The sequence below is a fragment of the Coenobita brevimanus genome, chromosome 54 (assembly GCF_032717465.1).
Source record: "Coenobita brevimanus isolate Jiangsu-jjx chromosome 54, ASM3271746v2, whole genome shotgun sequence".
Classification (NCBI taxonomy): Eukaryota; Metazoa; Arthropoda; class Malacostraca; order Decapoda; family Coenobitidae; genus Coenobita; species Coenobita brevimanus.
The window spans coordinates 32,818,713-32,839,246 of NC_137007.1; the positions used below are offsets into that span (position 1 = coordinate 32,818,713).

A 20,534-nucleotide genomic window follows, 5' to 3' on the forward strand; every position below is an offset into this window, starting at 1 on the left:
ACAAGGTCAAGGTGAAGGAAGGAGAAAAGGAAGGAAGAAGAAAATGAAGGAAAAACGGATGGAGGGAAATAAAGATGGACTGAAGGATGAAAGAAATTGAATGAAGATAGTGAAATAGAGAGAGAGAGAGAGAGAGAGAGAGAGAGAGATCCAAAGAACATTATATAAGTTATAATATCAAAAAGAAAAAACAAAAAGGAAAATCCGATATTGTACAGTCGCAAACAAAAACACTGAAACACCTCCGAACGATAAATTTCGACACCCTGAACAATACCTTCTGAATCGCACCAATAAGTCAACAGAGTATATCAGAACGTTCCGTACTTGCTTCATAATTACTAGATTAATGTTTGGAGCAAGATTCGTGTCCTCAAATTGCCCTCAACCGTCCCCATTAAACTACGTGCTCATTAACCTGGCTGGGGCTATAGATGGGTCCCTAATTACTGGTTTAATCACCTCTCTTAATTACCCCCTCTTGGCAGGCAGGACAAACCTGTGTATGTGTAATTGGGTCCATTTTTAGCTCTCTGGATCTCTCTGGGTTCTGTTGGGTCTCTCTCTCTCTCTCTCTCTCTCTCTCTCTCTCTCTTGGTAGATAGATGGATAGATAGATAGATTGATAGACAGATAGATAGATAGCTATAATGTCTGTCTATATAATTTGTCTACCTTTCTTTGCCTGTTTGTCCAGTGATATCTCTGTATCTATCAGTTTGCCTTTAATCATCATTCCGTCTTCGTGGGCTAGAGAAGTGATCTGTTGTCTCCATGGACGTGGGTTCGATTTCAGACTCGAGCAGAAACCAAATCCAATTATATGATTTTTTTTTAACACACATTACTGATTTTCGGCAAGACTCACCTGCTTGTTATGAAACTCTCCAATATATACCGTAAATAGACGCGAACGACAGCCGTAGCATGAATTCAGTATGGACGGTGTGTATTAGCGTCGAAGATGTAATATGTGAAGGTTTGTGGCGCGTATTAGGACCGCTAGGCTTCAAGGGACAGGTTATCAGGTTTATGTTCAGAGAAGGATAAACACACACACACACACACACACACACACACACACACACACACACACACACACACGAGAGAGAGAGAGAGAGAGAGAGAGAGAGAGAGAGAGGAGAGAGAGAGAGAAAATTTTCCCCATTTTCCTACAGCACACCTTTCCCTGATTCCACTTATAGGATTGAACTCTCCTCCTTTGAACCTTCTTCTGGAAGCAAGAGTGATAGCCGTCCTCCTAAGTCCTCTTCCGCCCTCCTTCTTCCTCTTAAGTCCTTTTCCGTCCTCTTCCGTCCTCCTCCATCCTCCAGCATTTACCCAATCAACCCTAATCCTGACTCAGTTGCAACTATTTAATTCATCCCACTCTCCATCTTGCATATTTACTCAGTCTTATCTTGACCAGGTCACCTCCTGGCATTTTTGTCCCTACTCAGTAAAGACCACTCCTCCCACGTCACACACACACACACACACACACACACACACACACACACACACACACACACACACACACACACACGCTCTTGTGAGATTCCCAGTCGTGTCCATCTTAGTCATTCTTGACCTGCTTCACCCTTCCTCCAACGTCCTCACCCAAATTGTTTACTGTATATACCACACTCTGTTGTCCTTCCTTCCATCCTTCCTTCCTTCCTTCCTTCCTTCCTTCCCTCCTTCCTTCCTTCCTTCTTTCCTTTCGTCCTTCCTTTCTTCTCTCCTTCCTTCCTTCCTTCTCTCTTTCCTTCCTTCCTTCCATCCATTCCTCTTCTCCGTCAGCCTCTCCATTTTTTCTCCAAACACCGTGTTCACAACAGCCCTACCTTACTAACTCGTATTTTTCACCAGTCACTTATGTAACTCTGCTTTGGTCGGAGTAAATCATATATTGCATTCCAGACGATTTTGTTCATCTCAAAGCGTCTCGGAAGTCTTAGTGTTAATGGATCCACCTGTATTGAAGAAATATGCTCATAATCGTATGTCACACCGCAGGAAAGCGATACTGCTTTATTATTATTATTATTATTATTATTATTATTATTATTATTATTACTCATTATTATTATTATTATTATTATTATTATTATTATTATTATTGCGTCATGGAATGCTTCGGTAACTGTAATATTTGTTATTGCAAGTTTCATTCTTTATATAACTTCAATGTTTATATACTCAAAATTACTGACATTCCGAAGTATATGTTTAGTATGTGTATGAATGTGTATGTACGTATGTGTCTGTCTGTCTGTCTGTCAGTATGTATGCATGAATGTACTTTATGTATGTACGTACAAAGAAATAATCAGGTCGAATTTCACATACTAGTAACGAAACGATTGACTATATACAGATCACCTTCACCGTAGATTCTTTTTTACATCACTCTTTATATCCTTTGTCGTTATATAGGAGGTGCTTTCCAGAGGCGTCATATGATTCTGACAGCTAGAGATTATTTATTCACTTTCTTTGATGCCTACAGGTGACGGCTTCGAGAGGGACCATTTGATACTGACAGCTTAACGAGATGTGGAAATGTTACGTGGGAGGGACACAGGTTAGAGACTGATTTATTTTCTTTAACTTTCCGGGCTACACAGAACCCATCCTCAGAGAGTTAGAGAAAATAAAGAAATCTAGCTTTAATCTCTCTCTGTCTCTCCCACCCAACGTGTCCCCTTGTCGCAATGGATTAACTGGATGTATTTTTCTTCGGCTATGTTGTTTGATGTTGCACAGGTACTATATTTGAGAGGTGTATATTGCTGTTGAGTACCGTGGATAATGATGGTGTACTCTTGACTGATGTGGTTAATTAAAAACGAGTCAGGCCGAGGAATGTGAGAAAAAGGACAATTGGTTGAAGCATTGATGGGTTTGTTGTGGTTGTGGTAAAGGATTTCAGTACCTGTTATTCCGCAGTCACATGCTGTTTCATAGTCTTTTTTACGTTCCCGCAGGACCGTTCACGCAGGCTTAAAACACACACACACACACACACACACACACACACACACACACACACACACACACACACACACCCTTCGTACCCCTCGTAAATCCTCCAACACATTGGCTACACCATTTCACGCCTGTACACATCCTTCCGCATTGAACAGGTCCTATCGTTTTTTTTTTTTTTTTTTTTTTTGACATACTTTCTTATACACACATCTTCTTGTACGCAAGTTAACTGTAAACGCTTGTTGTCATTTAGTTTCACAGATTATTTTCAGTAGCACACACACACACACACACACACACACACACACACACACACACACACACACACACACACACACACACACACACACACACACACACACACACACTCATCTGCTCTAATGCAAATTCCGTCACTAAAACACATTATTTGCTCACTTTCATACATGCACGCTTTTGAACACATTTACACACAATATCTTACACATTTCCAAGCGCATTCACATTCGTTTTTACACATTTACACTCACTTTCACTTTCATTTCAAAGTCATTTACACAGTCATTTTCACTCTTCATAAATTAATTCACTCACTTTCACACACTTTTAGGTCACATATATTTTCCTACACCCTCTGACACCCACCTACTTCATTGTCTTGATGCGATTTTCTTGTTTCTTATTTATTTCATTTCCTACTCTCTCTCTCTCTCTCTCTCTCTCTCTCTCTCTCTCTCTCTCTCTCTCTCTCTCTCATATCCCTTTCACCCGTCCTCTATTCTCCCTCGAGACTCCCTTTATTTCACGCCTTTCCACCACCAAAGGCCCTTCCACATTCCCCCATTCTTCCATCTCTCTCTCTCTCTCTCTCTCTCTCTCTCTCTCTCTCTCTCTCACACACACACACACACACACACACACACACACACACACACACACACACACACACACACACACACACACACACACACACACACATTTCCCTATTCACTCCTACACACACCTTATCACTCCCCAATCCTCAAACACACACACCCTACCACACTCCTCCTTATCCTTCCACGTCACTCTCCCCTTCCCTCCCACACTCTTCCCCTCCCTCCCACTCTCTCCCCTTTCCTCCCACGCTCTCCCCCTCTCTCCCACACCCCCTCCAGACACTCACATAGAACCTGCAGCTGGTGAGAGTCCTCCATTGTGGTTCTGGGCAGTTCAGGGTTCTCGGCGCGGCAGGTCAGCTGTTTACCCTCGTCCTCCGGTTCAATCAGTAGCTCCAGGGTGCTTGTGGATACCAGGCCGTCTAGCGAGGTCTGTGGGGGAGAGATGGAGGGAGTGAGGGAGGAGGGAGAGATGGAGGGAACGAGGGAGGAGGGAGAGATAGAAGGAATGAGGGAAGGAGGAAGAGAAGGAGAGAAAAAGAGAATATTATGGTACCCCTGTCCCCCGGTTCTATCACCAGTTTGAGGGTGATACTAAGCAGTCAAGCGAGGTATGTGGGGGAAAGATGGAGAGAGACAGACACTGAGAGGGGGAGAGAGAGAGAGAGAGAGAGAGAGAGAGAAGGGGGAGAGGCACCTGGAGAATCAGTGAAGGAAAGGGAAAGTTGAGGAAGACGCTACCCCTTCAAACGAGATGTCTTAAGGCAGTAGAAAATCAGTGGAGAGATGGATGAGGAGAGAGATGGAAGGAGAGAGGGAGTTTGCCAGGCTGCCTCCTAAGGTCTGTGGGGAAGAGATGGAGAGTTGAGGTGAGAGATTTGGAGAGACCGAGGAAGGGGAGACTGCTGGAGTGTATGTTTACGAGAGGCTGGGTAGCAAAAGGCCAATGGAGAGAGAGAGAGAGAGAGAGAGAGAGAAGAACCAAGCAAGCAAGCAAGCAAGCAAGAAGAGGCAGGGGACAGGCACACACCCAGCCTCTCAGATGACAAGGGAACAAGGAAACTGAAGGAGGAAGCTGAGAACAGAATGAAAAGCTATAAAGACAGAGATAAAACTAGGAGAGAGAGAATGAGAAAAGCGTAGGAGGAAATGGAGAAAGAAGTAAAAAAAAGATTGAAAAATAAAGGTTAAGAAAAGCGTGGAAGGAAATGTGGAAATGAACTAAATAAAGAGAGTCAAAAGGTAAAAGTTAGGGAGCGAGAAAGGTAAAATGAGATTGAAAAAGCTATCAGAAAGCTAAAGAGAGACTGGAGAATGAGAAATATGGAATGAAAAATAATGGGAAATGTAAATAAAAGAGAAGGAAGATGAAATACTAGAGAATGGGAAAGAGTAGATAAAAAACAAGAAAATAATAAGAAAAGTGAAAGTATGAGAAAGCTTAAGAAAATCAATGAAAAGTGGGGGGGAGATGAGAAAGCTAATTACGAGGAAAGCTTCTAAAATACATAGGAGAAAACTAAAAGAAAATGTGAAGTAGATACGTCGTAGAAAGATGAATGAAAAAGAGGAAAGCGTGAAGAAAAAGAAAATGTACAAGAGAGAGAGAGAGAGAGAGAGAGACGACAGAAGCAAGACAAGCAAGCAAGGGGACAGAAACACAGCCCCCGCCTCTCGCCTTACAAGGAAGCCGAAAGCAATCACCTTCTCAAGCCCCTCCCAAGCACCTTCCCAGAACACGGCAGGCACTAATTAAGGTGGCAGGCACTCACGACACAAGCACGTCTAAAAGCATCTTCAGGGAAGTGTGGGAATCTCGCTAGCAAAAGAGTGTACTGAAGATATTTGCAATCCCAAGCACCACACTCGAGAGGATGAAAGCACTCTTGGACATTAAACTGCAGGCTTTCTCAGGTTTTTATTACAGTTTGCAGCACTTGGGTTGCAAGATCTTCAATTGCACCTTAAGAAGTTCAGAATGATCCCAGGGAAATTGTAGGTACTGGTATTAACTGAGGTCAGACTGTAATGTGTGTGTGTGTGTGTGTGTGTGTGTGTGTGTGTGTGTGTGTGTGTGTGTGTGTGTGTGTGTGTGTGTGTGTGTGTGTGTGTGTGTGTGTGTGTGTGTGTGTGTGTGTGTGTGTGTGTGTGTGTGTGTGTGTGTGTGTGTGTTAGTCTACTCTGATATGCTACTCCAGTAAAGCTAAAGATTTTATTTTACCCGAGAATGTCGTGGAAGCTTCGAGAGTTTGAGAAATAGCCTCCACTAGCCCTTCACTGGGATGACGATTTTTTTTCACTATTATTGCTACCGCTAGACGATTTTTTGTTACCCTAGGAAAACCCTTTCGTATTAGGGGGGCTCCAAGAAATCATCGGTAATCCTATAACAACTAAGACGATTATATAAGTTTACTGCTACCGCCAGACGATTTTATGTAGCCTGTGGAATACCTCTCAAGCACCAGAAACACATCATGCCCTACCAAGCATTAAAAATCTCCTGAGCACACATTTAAGTAGTCCTAATCATGCATTTCAAAGCCCTCACCTGGACCATTCCGTGTGTCTGCAGGCAATCACTTAAGCAACGCATTTAGGTTGCTGGCAATACCTCAAGGTGGTCATTGACTTGGCACGTAATCTCTCAAGCAATGCAGTAGTCCTCACATGCACGTATAGGCACACACTGAGGCACACAAAGTTACACACTCGTACACACGCGTGAGCGAACTCATGTAATATTTCTCTCTCTCTCTCTCTCTCTCTCTCTCTCTCTTAGCCAACTCGACTTTGACGGAAACCCACTCACCCCGCCAAGCACTCTCAAACAACCCCCTTACGCACCTGCAGTAGTCCCTTCTCCAATGCACTTTTACAAATAGCTCACTCAGGTCACACGCAGCCAATCATCTCTGAAGCATCCTCAACCACCCACTCAACTCTCACACCATCTACTTAACCCTGGGACACTTAAAACCACCCACTCAGCCGCCCACACAACTCTCAAGGATATCACTCTTCCCACACGCAGTCTTTCCCATCGCCTTACTCAGCTCTTGCATTTCCAAATTTATTCAGTTTTCGGGCATATTCAGACAACATACTCAACTCTCAACCACCCCACTCAGCTACCAAGCAATAGTTTCAATTAACGCATCAGCCTTTTTGCCCATTCCAAGGAACTTCGGCACGCAACTCACTCAGGGTTCAAGCATTCAGCCACACACTCATCTCACAATCAACCCACTCTACTCTCAACCGCATCATTCAGCTCCCAACCGCCCCGTTCAATTCCCAAGCACCGCACTCAACTGTTAATAAACCTACTCCACTCCATACACTTCCAAGCAACTCATCCAGCTTTCAAACACTCGCAACCAAAACATTCTCAGTTTACCTAGTCAACTCGAACACACTCTCGACCAACCTACTTAGCTCACAAGCATTCTCAAGCTACTCATTCAACTTGCAAACACCCTCCAGTAACCATCTAACCACCAAGCAGTTTTCTCAACCAACCTACCCAGGTTTTCTCCCCAGGGCTTTCCGGCAAGCATCCTTCAAGCACCCTCACGCACCTCACTCAACTCTCAATCAAGTTTCTCAAATTACAGGCACTCTTGGGCAAAGCACTCACTTCTCAATCACTTCCAGTCAACCCACTCAACTCCCAAATACCTCAAAGCAACCCTCTCAACTCTAGAACACCTTGAAGCAACCCTCTTATCTCTCAAGCATCCTCACGCACCTCACCCATACCGCCAAGCAAACCTTTCAACCAACGCACTCACCCAGCAGGTCCTCCTCCCAGGGCGCTCCAGCAAGCAACTCATTCTGGCCACAAGCACCCCGACCGCGACTCAAACAAAGAGTGAGACGACAGGCAGTGGACGAGGGTGGGAGTAGGAAATCCACTCGGGTTCTAGAGCACTCTCAAACAACTCCTTCAACTCTCAGACACTCAGGCAACCCACTCAACGCTCAAGCATTCTCAAGTAATCCACTCAACTCCCAAACATCGTACCCTAACAGCCAAGCAATTTTTTCAGCCAAGGCTCCCCACCCACCAGGTCCCCTCCCCAGGGCGCTCCAGCAAGCAACTCACTCAGGCCACAAGCACCCCCGCCGCCACACAAGCACTGAGTGAGACGACAAGCAGTGGATGAGGGTGGGAGCAGGGAGGCAAGACAAGCGGCCTCAGAGGGACCCTTCCTCAGCCGGGTATTGGAAAACACACGTTATAAAGTGACGCGCCGGGGAGAGAGGAGGGGACGGGAGATGGAGACAAGGAGAGAAGGAAGGAGGTGGGGAGACGGAGGGAAGAAGGAGAGAAGAAAGAAGGTGGGGAGATGGGGGGAAATAGGAAGAGAGGAGTGACCCCGCAAGGAAACTGCGCAGAGAGAGAGGGGATGGGGAGATGGACGGAAGAAGGAAGGGAGGGGGGAGGGGGATAACGAATGGGAAAATAAAGGAAAGATTGAGGGGGGAAAAAGAGGGAAACGAAAGGAAAAAAGAAGAGAGAGGCTTGGGAGATGAAGGAAAGGCGAAAGGAAGAGATAATGGGAGACCTTACAAGGAAAGGAGGCAGGGGTAGAGGCGATGGGGAGATGGAGAGAAGAAAGGAGGGAAGAAAGGAGGGAGAGACATTAAAAGAAAAGGGGGGAGGGAAGGAAGGACTGGGAGTGGGGGTGACAGGAAAGGGCAGATGGGTGGGATGATTAAAGAAAAGGAAGGAAGGAAGGAAGGAAAACTGAGAGGGACAGAGATGTGAAGGACGAAAGATAGAAAGGAGGATAAAAATGAAGAGAGACAGAGAGAAGGAAGAAGGGGTGGAAGGGGAGGGAGGAAAGAAGAGGAAGAGCGAAGAAGCGAGGAAATAAGAAGAGATAGAAGTAGGATAGAAAGAGAGGAGGCATGTTCGAAAAGTGAGAAGGAGGGAGAGAAGAATGAAGGAGGGGGGAAGAGGAAGAAGAGAGGGAGAGAAGTTAAGAAAGGACGGAAGGATGACATGAAGGAAAGAGGAAAGGAGGAAGGGAACGGGGGGGTGAAGGAGAGGCGAAGTGAAGGAGGGTGGGAGGAAGTGCGAGAATAAAGGAGAGAGGGAGAGACCTTGCGATGAAAGGAAGGGAGGGGGGGAATGGGGGGAGAGAAGGAAGGACAGAGAAGTGAATACGATGAGGGAGGGGAGACTGGACTAAATGGAGAGAGAGAGAGAGAGAGAGAGAGAGAGAGGGAGAGGGAGAGAGAAAGAGAGAACAAAGTGGGGATAAAACAAAGGGATAAGAAGCGAACAAAAGAGAGAGTAAAGAGAGAAGCAAAGAAAATTGGAGTGAAGGAGAGGCAGGAAATCGGAGTAGACAGGACCAGGGCAAGGAAGAAAGGAAGGTAGGATATAGCAAGGCAGGGAGGCAGGCAAGGAGGGAAAATGGAAGGAAGGTAAGAATAAAAAAAAGGAAGGGGTGAAGGAAGGAAAATACGGACGGTAGGAAGGAAGGATAAGCGGAAAGTGGGAAGGACAGTAGGCAGGAGAGATGGAAGGATGGATTAACTGAAGGACGATATGACGGAAGGAAGGAAGAAATAATGGAAGAATAAATGAAATGAAACAATGAAGTAGGAGGAGGAGGATGAAGGATGGAAGGGAAGAAGAGAGAAGCCACGAAAGGAAGATAGTCACGATGGATGGATGGACCAAAGGATAATGAGGAAAGAATAATGGATGGAAGAAATAGATAATGGATTGTAATGGGAGGAAGTTTGTAGGAAGGATATAATAGCGGATGTTATAAAGAGTTAGAATCGCTTTTGAGTAAATGTGTTAAATTTTCCTTGAAGACAATACGATCCTGAGAGATGATCGTCTTTCTGTCTGTCTGTCAGTCTATCTACCCATGTGTATGTCTATGTTTATCTGTCTATAACTACCCTCTGTCTATCAGCCCATCTATCCATTTACCTATCTGCGTGTGTATTTACCTGCTTTCATATATTAATACATGCATACATTATATCATCCAAGCCCATTTTACCTGCCACCTTTTACCATGTCTACTGCCAGATTATTTCATTTTGCTGTAGAAAAACCGTAAAGTGTGAATAGTTTTTCTGTACACATACATTTAACAAATTTATATATCCATCCATCAAGCCATCTGTCTCTTATGTATCCATCCACCAAGCCATCTGTCTCTTATGTATCCATCCATCAAGCCATCTGTCTCTTATGTATCCATCCATCAAGCCATCTGTCCCTTATCTATCCATCCACCAACCCATCTGTCTCTTATGTATCCATCCACCAAGCCATGTCTCTTATGTATCCATCCACCAAGCCATGTCTCTTATGTATCCATCCAACAAGCCATCTGTCTCTTAGGTATCCATCCACCAACCCATCTGTCTCTTATCTATCCATCCATCAAGCCATCTGTCTCTTATGTATCCATCCATCAAGCCATCTGTCTCTTCTGTATCCATCCACCAAGCCATGTCTCTTATGTATCCATCCACCAAGCCATCTGTCTCTTATGTATCCATCCACCAAGCCATCTGTCTCTTAGGTATCCATCCACCAACCCTTCTGTCTCTTATCTATCCATCCATCAAGCCATCTGTCTCTTATGTATCCATCCACCAAGCCATCTGTCTCTTATGTATCCATCCACCAAGCCATCTGCCTCTTAGGTATCCATCCACCAACCCATCTGTCTCTTATCTGTCCATCCATCAAGCCGTCTGTCTCTTATGTATCCATCCACCAAGCCACCCATCCACCATTTCACGTACCCACCCACCTGTCCATCCATGTACTCACCATATGGGAGACGCTTTTCTTCATGGTACCATCCAACCACCATGTAAGGATAGCTGGTGGACGGCTGCCTCTCGCCTCACACACCACCTGATGGGGCCTACCTGCCGACACTGGCCCCTCTAGACCCTTGACCGTCACACTCTCTGGACCGACTGTAGGGAGAGAGAGGGTGGAGTGAGTGCGGAGAGAGAGAGAGGTGTGAGTGGGGAAGAAGGAGGGGTGTGGGTAAGGGAGAGATAGGGCTGTGAGTGGAGGAGAAAGAGAGGGAGGTGTGAGTTGGGAAGAGAAAGGAGTGTGAGCGGGGAGAGATGGGTGTGAGGCGAGGAGTGAGAGGAGTGTAAGTTCGGGAAAGCGAGGGGTGTGGGGGAAGAGAGAGGGGTGGGAGTTTGGAAAAGAAGGGAGTAAGTGGGAGAGAGGGGGGGTGAGTTTGAGGGAGGAGAGATTGGATGGGGATAAGAGGTGTGTGAGGGCAGAAAGGATGTATGGGGAAGACAGTGGTTTGGTCATGTGGTGAGGATGGGGAATGAGAGACTGACTAGGACAGTGTACGTGAGGTATGGTGGGGCAGAGGGACACCGAGAATGAGATGCAGGGATTGAGTGGAGAGGTATATGAGAGAGGGGACGTGAAAGAGAGAGGACAGCCAGAGTGCAGGGGTCGTGGTAACGTGGAGTTGATTTGTTTGTGGCCACTCCTAATGGATTAAGGTGTCTAGCTATGAGAGAGAGAGAGAGAGAGAGAGAGAGAGAAAGAGTGAGAGAGAAAGAGAGAGAGAGAGCGAAAGAGAGAGACTGGTAGGGTAATGGGAGGTAAACAATATGGATTATTAAACGAGACCCTCTAACCCCTTCAGTCATGCACCCTGGCCAGACTGTGTGTGTGTGTGTGTGTGTGTGTGTGTGTGTGTGTGTGTGTGTGTGTGTGTGTGTGTGTGTGTGTGTGAGAGAGAGAGAGAGAGAGAGAGAGAGAGAGAATTAGGAAATGGATGGAAATTGAGCGAGAGTGGGGGAGGAGGAGAAATATGAGAGCTGGATGTAAAATGATAGAGGGAAGACATAGCGTAATATTGGAGAGAAAAGGAATGGGTTGGACGTGATGATTTGGATATTATAGGCAAGAGAGATGAGTGGATGTGGATATGAGAGTGAGGGGGTATGTGTGGATGTGGGTGTGGGAGTTGGTGTGGGTGTGGGTGTGGCAGTCGGTGTGGGGGTGGATGTGGGTGTGAGTGTGGGAGCGGGTGTGAGGGCTGGTGTGGGTGTGAGTGTGGGTGTGTTTTGGTGAGTAAATTGGTGTGGAAGTGGAAATGAGCGTAAATCCCTTCCAGATGATTTTCTTTCATATAGGAAAAGCGTATCGTATTGATGGGGTTAATGAAGGCTTTATTGAACTCAGCAGGTTGAAAAGCTTCCCGTAAAGCTGAGTATATCGTCAGGTCCTATCGAGGAAACACTGCAAAAAAATAAACCATCAGAGTGAATTAGTTACACACACACACACACACACACACACACACACACACACACACACACACACACACACACACACACACACACACACACACACACACACACACACACACACACACACACACACACACACACACACACACACACACACACATTATATACGGTTGCCAGTAAATAATTAGTAAAAAACGACCTGAACAGAAAATAGATAGGTTAGAGTTTGGAAAGTGATGAGATTAAAAAATATATATATCATTTGTTTTAGTACCATTGAGGTGACTGTCTTTTCTATGTGATGAGATCATTAGTATATTTTTAATACTCCTTTCACGTTCACCTGACCCATATTTATTTTTCATTTGCATTTGAATTCATATACTTTAACAGCAGATGTCTATGCTGTAGCTCTATATTCTTTCCATAGCACCTCTTCGTGACTAGCATCATAGGCTAGTCTAGTACTGATCTATTGTAACAGCTTAGCGTTGAAGATGGAGGGATGGCAATTTTAAACCAAGTAAGAGTGGAAAGAGTATAGGTATTTTTTTCCCTTTGGCTGTACTCCGGAGGTATAGTAATTTTAGGCCAAATTAGAATTAAAAGAGCTTAGATCATTTTTTCCTCTGATTGTATTCCCTCACCCTTAACAAGCCTACAATTACCAGTAACTACACAATTACCCAGTTACCCCTGCAGTTACTTTAAGACCTCCTCGTGACGTCTAAATCTGCGTGTCATTAGCCCATTAGGTAATTAGAAGTTAGAGTACTGGTGTGGATTTTAGTGCGTGTGTTAGTGTACTTAAATGTTGCAGGTGTGTGTGTGTGTGTGTGTGTGTGTGTGTGTGTGTGTGTGTGTGTGTGTGTGTTTGAGGTGGTCTGTTTTATAGTTGCATGTGACTGGATTTATTCACTTTTTTTTTTTTTTTTTTTTTTTTGTCAAGGGGAATGCTCTTTCCACTGTTGTTTTTCGTTTTGTTTTGGTCGTGTCGGGACACAAGCACTGAGTCCGTGGTGAGAATTGAGAGTGCGGAGACACACACACACACACACACACACACACACACACACACACACACACACACACACACACACACACACACACACACACACACACACACACACACACACACACACACACACACACATTTATTCAGGTACTTACTTGGTCGACCACAAAACACTGGAATATAAGGCTTCATTCATTCATTTAATCACACACAAAACACTGGTATATAAATGTTCATATATTTATCAACACATGCATACGTACATACTCTTATAATCATACATATTCACTTGTTTACACTCAGTCTCTCTCAAAACGTAAATACTTAATCATCCACTAACTTACTTTCGCCCTCACACTCGTTCCCTAACACACAGTCATTCATTCATTCACAATCTCACTTACTCACAGGTCAAAAGAACTTAAACAATCACTCACACACTCTCTACTCACCCATTCTCAAAATATAAGTATTTAAACGCTGCTTTTTCCTATTTCACTCACTCACAAAATAAAATCAATATAATAATCATTGTTGTCTGCCTGTATAAGTGTTAATCCAGCTACTCCTAAACGCGTGAACTGATTTTGACGAAACTTTGGAGGAACACTCCCTAGGGACCCAGATTTTATGCGTGTTTTTTTTTATTTTTTTTTTTATTCCAAACAATATTTTACGTGCGATATTATCATAAGTATCCCTCAATAGTTTGTTTTCTGTAAAGGAGACAGCGGAGCCAAGTCCCTTTTCGTCGAGCTTTACCGCATACAACTTTAAACATACATACTGTATTTAGTTTATTTCAGTGTTCCGAAAAATAACAAAGGGCCACATGAACGTAAGCTACCGTTATGCGAGTAAGTGTTTAAACAATATTTATTCATACATCACCTAACTACAAAATAGAAATACGTAAAAATATTCACACACACACACACACACACACACACACACACACACACACACACACCAAAAAAATGAATACGCAAATCCTCCTCCACTCCCACACAACAGCCTCCCCCATTTTCCTAACTCACAGCACTAAGCGGCACTAAAATAATTCGCGATAATTTACTCCTGTGTGAGTAAGGCGGTGGCTGAGTTACATTTAATTATATAATTCATGCACTCGCCCCAGCAATACCATTATGCAGGTGCTGTAAATAATGGCACTCCGCTTTAATGAAGTCCCTGTCCCACCACACCTATTGTTCCTATTATTATTATTATTATTATTATTATTATTGCTGCTTCTCCTGCTACTACTCGTTTTAATATAGGCTTTAGTTTTGTCTGGGAAAAGTTGAAGGATTGTTGTTTTATCTTAAGTCCAGCGAGTTTTTATATCAGTGGCATTCATTTCGGCTGTAAGGTTGGAGATTTGTGTGTGTGTGTGTGTGTGTGTGTGTGTGTGTGTGTGTGAGAGAGAGAGAGAGAGAGAGAGAGAGAATCTTATTGTAGTCAGAAAGTATCATTTCATCTAAAAGAAAAAAAAAAATCATGCATTTTTCTTTGTTTGGCCCTTTTCTTTGTTTGCTTTATTTTGGGATCGTAATATTTCATTTCTCTAATAAGCTAAAAAAAAAAAAAAAAAAATTGTCTGGTTTGTATCATCGTAAAGTAATATTATCGATTATAGGTAAGGGATTTTGTAACTCATATTTAGTGGAATTTACAAGCTATCGTTACTTGGAATTTACAAGCTATCATTACTTCTTATAGATTTTCTCATATTTCCCCCCCCCTTTTTTTTTCTCTCAATTTACGGTATCATCACTAGTTTTCATTTTATTTCTACAGTTCAGGGATAAAGACAATTTACCTTCCCTCACTTTTGCAACATTAGCTTTCATTTCATTTACTACGTATGTACCGTAATTTTTTTTTTTCCCAACTGGCTTTCATTTCATACATGAAGTTTAAATAGTTTCTTTATTTTCCACTTTTAATTTCATTTTTGACTCTTGCAGCTAATTATATTTTTTCTCCTATTGCAGGTACGTTGAGGATGATGATAATGAGTAGGATGGTGAGCACAGAGGTAAAAATTTTGTTACATGACGGTAATGTGAACCCCAACGTATGGAGGTGAAACGTGCACTCTGCTGGAAGGACACAGGGACGGGGGAATGGGTCATTTTAGAGGAGGTTGTGGAGTTCTGTGGAGAAAGACAAATCGGGACGGTGTTGTTGTGGATGTGTTGGAAAGTTTTGAGAGAGAGAGAGAGAGAGAGAGAGAGAGAGAGAGAGAGAGCTTTCATTTACATTATTATTTCAAGAATCGTAAATTATTCTCTCTGTCATTTCGGTACAGTCAACTCTCATACGTCTATAAAACTGATTTTTTTTCTTGTTTTCTTGTGTTTATATCCCATCCCGCCCATACAATAGAAGAAGTATGTCATATTTTGGCGTCATGTCATACACAAAGCTTCAAGAGTGATATTTTCTCAAACTGGCATTACAAACTCTTATCAGGTCTAGTGGTAAAAAATAGCCATTCATATTTTCCTATCAGACTCTAGTTACATGATCATTTGTATTGTTCAAGAGTTATAAATATACTCGTATGTGTTTTTCCTCAACATATTTTACCACCATCAGCTTTTATTTATTCCATAAAGCGCCAGAATTCTCTTTTATCTTTTCCATCTCATTCCGGCGTCACAGAATCTCATTTCATTTATTAAGTTTTAAAAACTTTGTGCTTTTCTTTTTCACATCTAGGCATCATAAGGTCGTATTTATTATTTTAAGTTCGAGACTCACTTTGGATCTCTCTCTCTCTCTCTCTCTCTCTCTCTCTCTCTCTCTCTCTCTCAGCTCTTATTTAATCTAAGTTTGAGACCCATTTCAGTGTTCTCCCTTTGTCACATATTCTCTCATTTTACAGATAATCTTTCCTCTCTCTCTCTCTCTCTCTCTCTCTCTCTCATTTTCACCCCCCGTGTGTTTCCGCTCTTTAATTCATTGCACATTTGGACGCCGATCACTGAATGTATTGCAGACACGAGGAAGCTGATGATGAATGGACCCCAATTATTCATTTTTTCCCGTTTCATTTTTTTTTCACGGCTGCATAATTAGTCTGTGGATTTATTACCTTAGCGTTGTGCATTCATTTCCTGTCTCGATTTATTTTTTTTTATCCCTCTCGGCTAATTTATTTCCTCCTAATACTGAATTATTGATGACGTGGCATGTGCCTTGTTTTTCACTTCTTGGTGTAATTTCCTTCACTACGTCTTTATTCATTATTATTCATCTTCCCTGGAACAATGTCAAACTACATAAGGAAGTCCTCAGTCTCTCAAGGGGTTGATTCGTGGATAGATAAATGGATAGATAAATAGATAGAGAAATTGACTAAGGCCGATTGATAGATACGTAGGCAGGTCGATATTGCCTTGATGGATAGGTACGTATACTATAGATGGAGGGGTAAATATTGAGATAGATAGATAAATAGAGACAGATTGAGAGAGAGAGAGAGAGAGAGAGAGAAATTGAGTGAGTGAGAGCCAACTTCATGCCACCAGAGTAATTAGCTTTCTCTTTTTATTCACAATGTTATTTTCGGCTGATTATAAGAATGATTACCCAAACTAGGCAGGTAATTATTTTGGGACTTGATAATTGTCTGGTTAACCAAATAATTCGCCATAATTTTTGGCAATTTCCTTTCGAATTTCGCTTCATAAAGCTGGATAAAGTTGATAAGGTTAGATATGTGCTGTGAGTGTCCCAGATTTTCCTGTTTATCTATCTGTCTATGTATCTATCTGTCCGTCTGTCTATATATCTATCTGTCTGTCTGTCTATTCATATATCAATCGTCTTCAGTAATTCTTGAAAAAATTTAATATTGCTTGAAAGACTGATTATACATGAACCAAGCCAGGAAGTAACAAATTATAGAGCACGAGAGATTATAGAAAGCTGAGTGAACCCCTGAACCGATTAGTTTTAGAGCATTTGAGCCTGAACCAAAATTGATTATAGAACCCTTGAACTCTAACCTAGCTAATATTGAAAGAAGCTAGCACTGGAAAAATTATAGATGCCTGAACCAACTGACTTACTATAGACGAAATAAACCAGAATTAGTAGATCCTTTTCAATAGACGAAATAAGCAGGAAATGAGACTAAGTGAACCGGATATAATTACAGCAAACACAAACCCGGAATTAAAACTTACCACCAAACCCCATGACTTCCTAGTTCTGGCTTTGGTTTTTTTTTTTTTTTTTTTTTTTTTTTTTTGCGTGCCGCTGCGAAAACAGGTCGTTCGTCAGCGCCAAATAATTCACCCGTGAAAAGGAAAAAATTACTCTCTCTCTCTCTCTCTCTCTCTCTCTCTCTCCCCACCTGTTTAGCACCACAAATTTAGCCACAAAGCGGGTAATTCAAGCGAGTCTGTCCACCGTGAATAATGAATTGTTGACCCCGTTCCTGCACCAAAATGGCTTCTGATTTTTGTTTCATGCTGAGGATAATGAAAACAGTTATTTATAGATGGATTTTGTAGTAGTCAATTATGTAAAACTTGTAATTGTAGTTAATGTGCCGTATTTCTTTTGAGGCGCTGTTGTTGTTGTTATTGTTGTTGTTGTTGTTGTTGTGATCCCAGTAGACTGCAGGCTGAAGTTACCCTCATCCTGCTGTCCGCCATTCTCCTTTTGGGGGACAGGGGGAAGTTGAGTGACGTTTGTGCTTAACTGGCTAAGATCTGGCGTCATGGGTTGGCGTTTTCCATGATAACTGAATATGTGAAAAAAAAAAAAAAGGGATGACAAAAAAAGAAAGAAAGAAATAAAGATAGGTGTGAAAAATGCGTTATAGGAGTGAAGGGGCTGTGAAAAAACTAGTCAAGTAGCAGCAGAAAATAAATAAATAAATACATAAATACCTACATACATACATAAATGAATGAATGAATTAATGAATGAACAACAAATAGAAACCACCCAGGATGAATGATGATAACAGTCGTGCAGCGGTAGATATAAAATGGATGATTATTTGAAAAACTCCCGCGAACAATTCCATTCCACTGAGTACCCTGCTTCTCCTCCATCACGGAACATCGCTGATAATTCCACGATAATTTCAAACCATTTTTCATATAACCCTATAACTGTAATTAATTTGGGCAACTTTGACGTGAGTAATGAATAGTGACTGTTCGTTTAACTTTTTTTCCGTAGTTTATTTCTCTGTATGATTATGTTCATGTGTCTCATTCTTCACGTTCGATTTATTTTTGTTTTTTTCGGGTATATGATTTTTCCATTGTTTTTTTTATTCACACTGATGGATATTCTGTATGTAATTGGAGTCTAGCATGAGTATTACGTAATATTATAGGCTGATATTTACATGTGTACCGTTATATATAGCTAAACTTTTTGGCTTGTAGGTATTCTATTGCGTGTATACCATTTGTGTGTGTGTGTGTGTGTGTGTGTGTGTGTACCGGTACCGTGTATATATATTGTAGTGTTCAAGTACTTTATATATGTGTAAATACGATATATACTTATTTATTTAACTTATCGTTCTAATTTCCCGGAAACACAGGTATTTATTCTCCACCTCATCACCTTCCATTGTATTTCATTAACTTTTCAAAATTTATCATCACAACTACAGCTTTTAATTCTATGATGAATACAATTTTGATATTTTCAGATATTCATTCATATTTTAAGCTGATTTTAAGTGACGTGTTTTATGAAGCATTATCATCATCATCCAATCCTACATTGCCCCACGAGGAGCGTAGAAGTCCGAGCTAGGCAAGTTGGTCCTGATATTTAAGATGAGAGTGACCAGCCTCAGTCATCCCTGAGTGGCATTACGTGAGCAATATACCCCAACCATCCCATGGATAAAAACCTTCATCGGCTCAATCTGACTGGAGCGCCGTAATTACTCACTAAACTACCAGGCGCCCAAATTTGGTTATATGGTTACCACCCAGCATAGTAAATGGTTTCCTGGTGTACAGGAAACCATTTGGCTTGTCACTCAGTGTAGAGTCACCCACAGGCAGAAGGAAGAGGAAAGAATGAAGGAAAGAAAGACAGAAGAGGGAGTGTAAAGTCACCCGTAGGCAGAAGCACGTAGAAAGAATGAAGGAAAGAAAGACAGAAGAGGATGGAGGGAAAGAAGGATGAAGGAGAGGAAAGGGCAGACATCGGAGAGCAGCACTATCAAGTGAGTGGATGGTGAACGCCCCCACTAGTGACGTGTGATCTTTGGCGATTTATCCGATTATATGATGAATGTGTTTGATCAAATGATGGCACGATCAGTATCTACTACTGACCTTGAGACACTGTCCCACCGTCTACCACAACTACCATCATCACTACCATTAATACTGCTGCCACCACCAACACTACAACTACCAGCATCGCTATCACAACTACTGCTACCACCACCACCACCACAGCTACCAGCATCACTACCACCATCATCACAACGACTACCAGCAGCACTACAACTACTCCTACCACCACCACCACCACAGCTACGAACGTCATCATCACCATAATTATGTCAAGCCAAAGCCGCCACAACTACCACCATCACCACCACCAACAACCACATCCACCACCACAACAACCACAACCACCACCACAGCTACCACAATCACCACAACAACAACAACCACAATACCTCCACAGCTACCAGTTACCACCATCACCACAACTACCACAATCACCACAGCTACCACCATCACCACGGCACCTCACGTAGCGAAAATAATGAGCCTATATTTCCTATTATTGTTTATCTGCTGTGCTGGTCCGGGCTGGATATAAGAAGGGGGAGGGGAAGGGGGAAATGGGGGAGGGAGGGGAAGGGGGAAAGGGGGGAGGGAAGAAGAGGGGAAGGGAGGAGAAGGGGGAGGGGAAAGGGGGGAGGGAGGGGGAGGGGGGAAAAGGGGGAGGGAGGGGAAGGGGGAAAGGGGGGATAAATAGAATGATGAAGAAATAGATGGAAAGGTGCGACGAGGGAAAATGGGAAGGAGAAGGGAAAGGCGAGAAAGAGAAGGATGGATGGAGAGAGAGAGAGAGAGAGAGAGAGAGAGAGACATTGGGGGATGAGGGAAGAGGAGTGTTAAAGTGAAGAATGAAAGAAAAATGTGGAGAATAAATGAACAGAAGCGTGAAAATGAGAAGATAGAGAGAAGTAAAATGAAGTAAAGGAAGGAGAGAGAGAGAGAGAAAGAGACAGAGAGGGGGGGAGGGGGGCACACGAAGGGAGAACGAGTGAATTGGCAGGAAAAGGCAGAGTGGGAAGGGAGAAGGATGGGGAAGGTGAAAGGAAAGGTTAAATGGAAAATGAGTGAAAGAAAGGGTGGACAGAAGAATGAAGG

At 42.8% G+C, this 20,534-nt stretch overlaps 1 protein-coding gene across 1 annotated transcript in view; it reads right to left on the reverse strand.

Annotated features, from left to right (window-relative positions):
- The window catches only part of LOC145401085 (neural cell adhesion molecule 1-like), a 275,021-nt gene that overhangs the window by 45,258 nt on the left and 209,229 nt on the right, over positions 1-20,534 (reverse strand). The window contains exons 6-7 of the mRNA XM_080273458.1: positions 10,669-10,820; positions 4,139-4,283 (exon numbers count right to left, since the gene is read on the reverse strand). Of these exons, the coding sequence (XP_080129584.1) occupies positions 4,139-4,283; positions 10,669-10,820 (297 nt within the window). The remainder of the gene's footprint in view (positions 1-4,138; positions 4,284-10,668; positions 10,821-20,534) is intronic.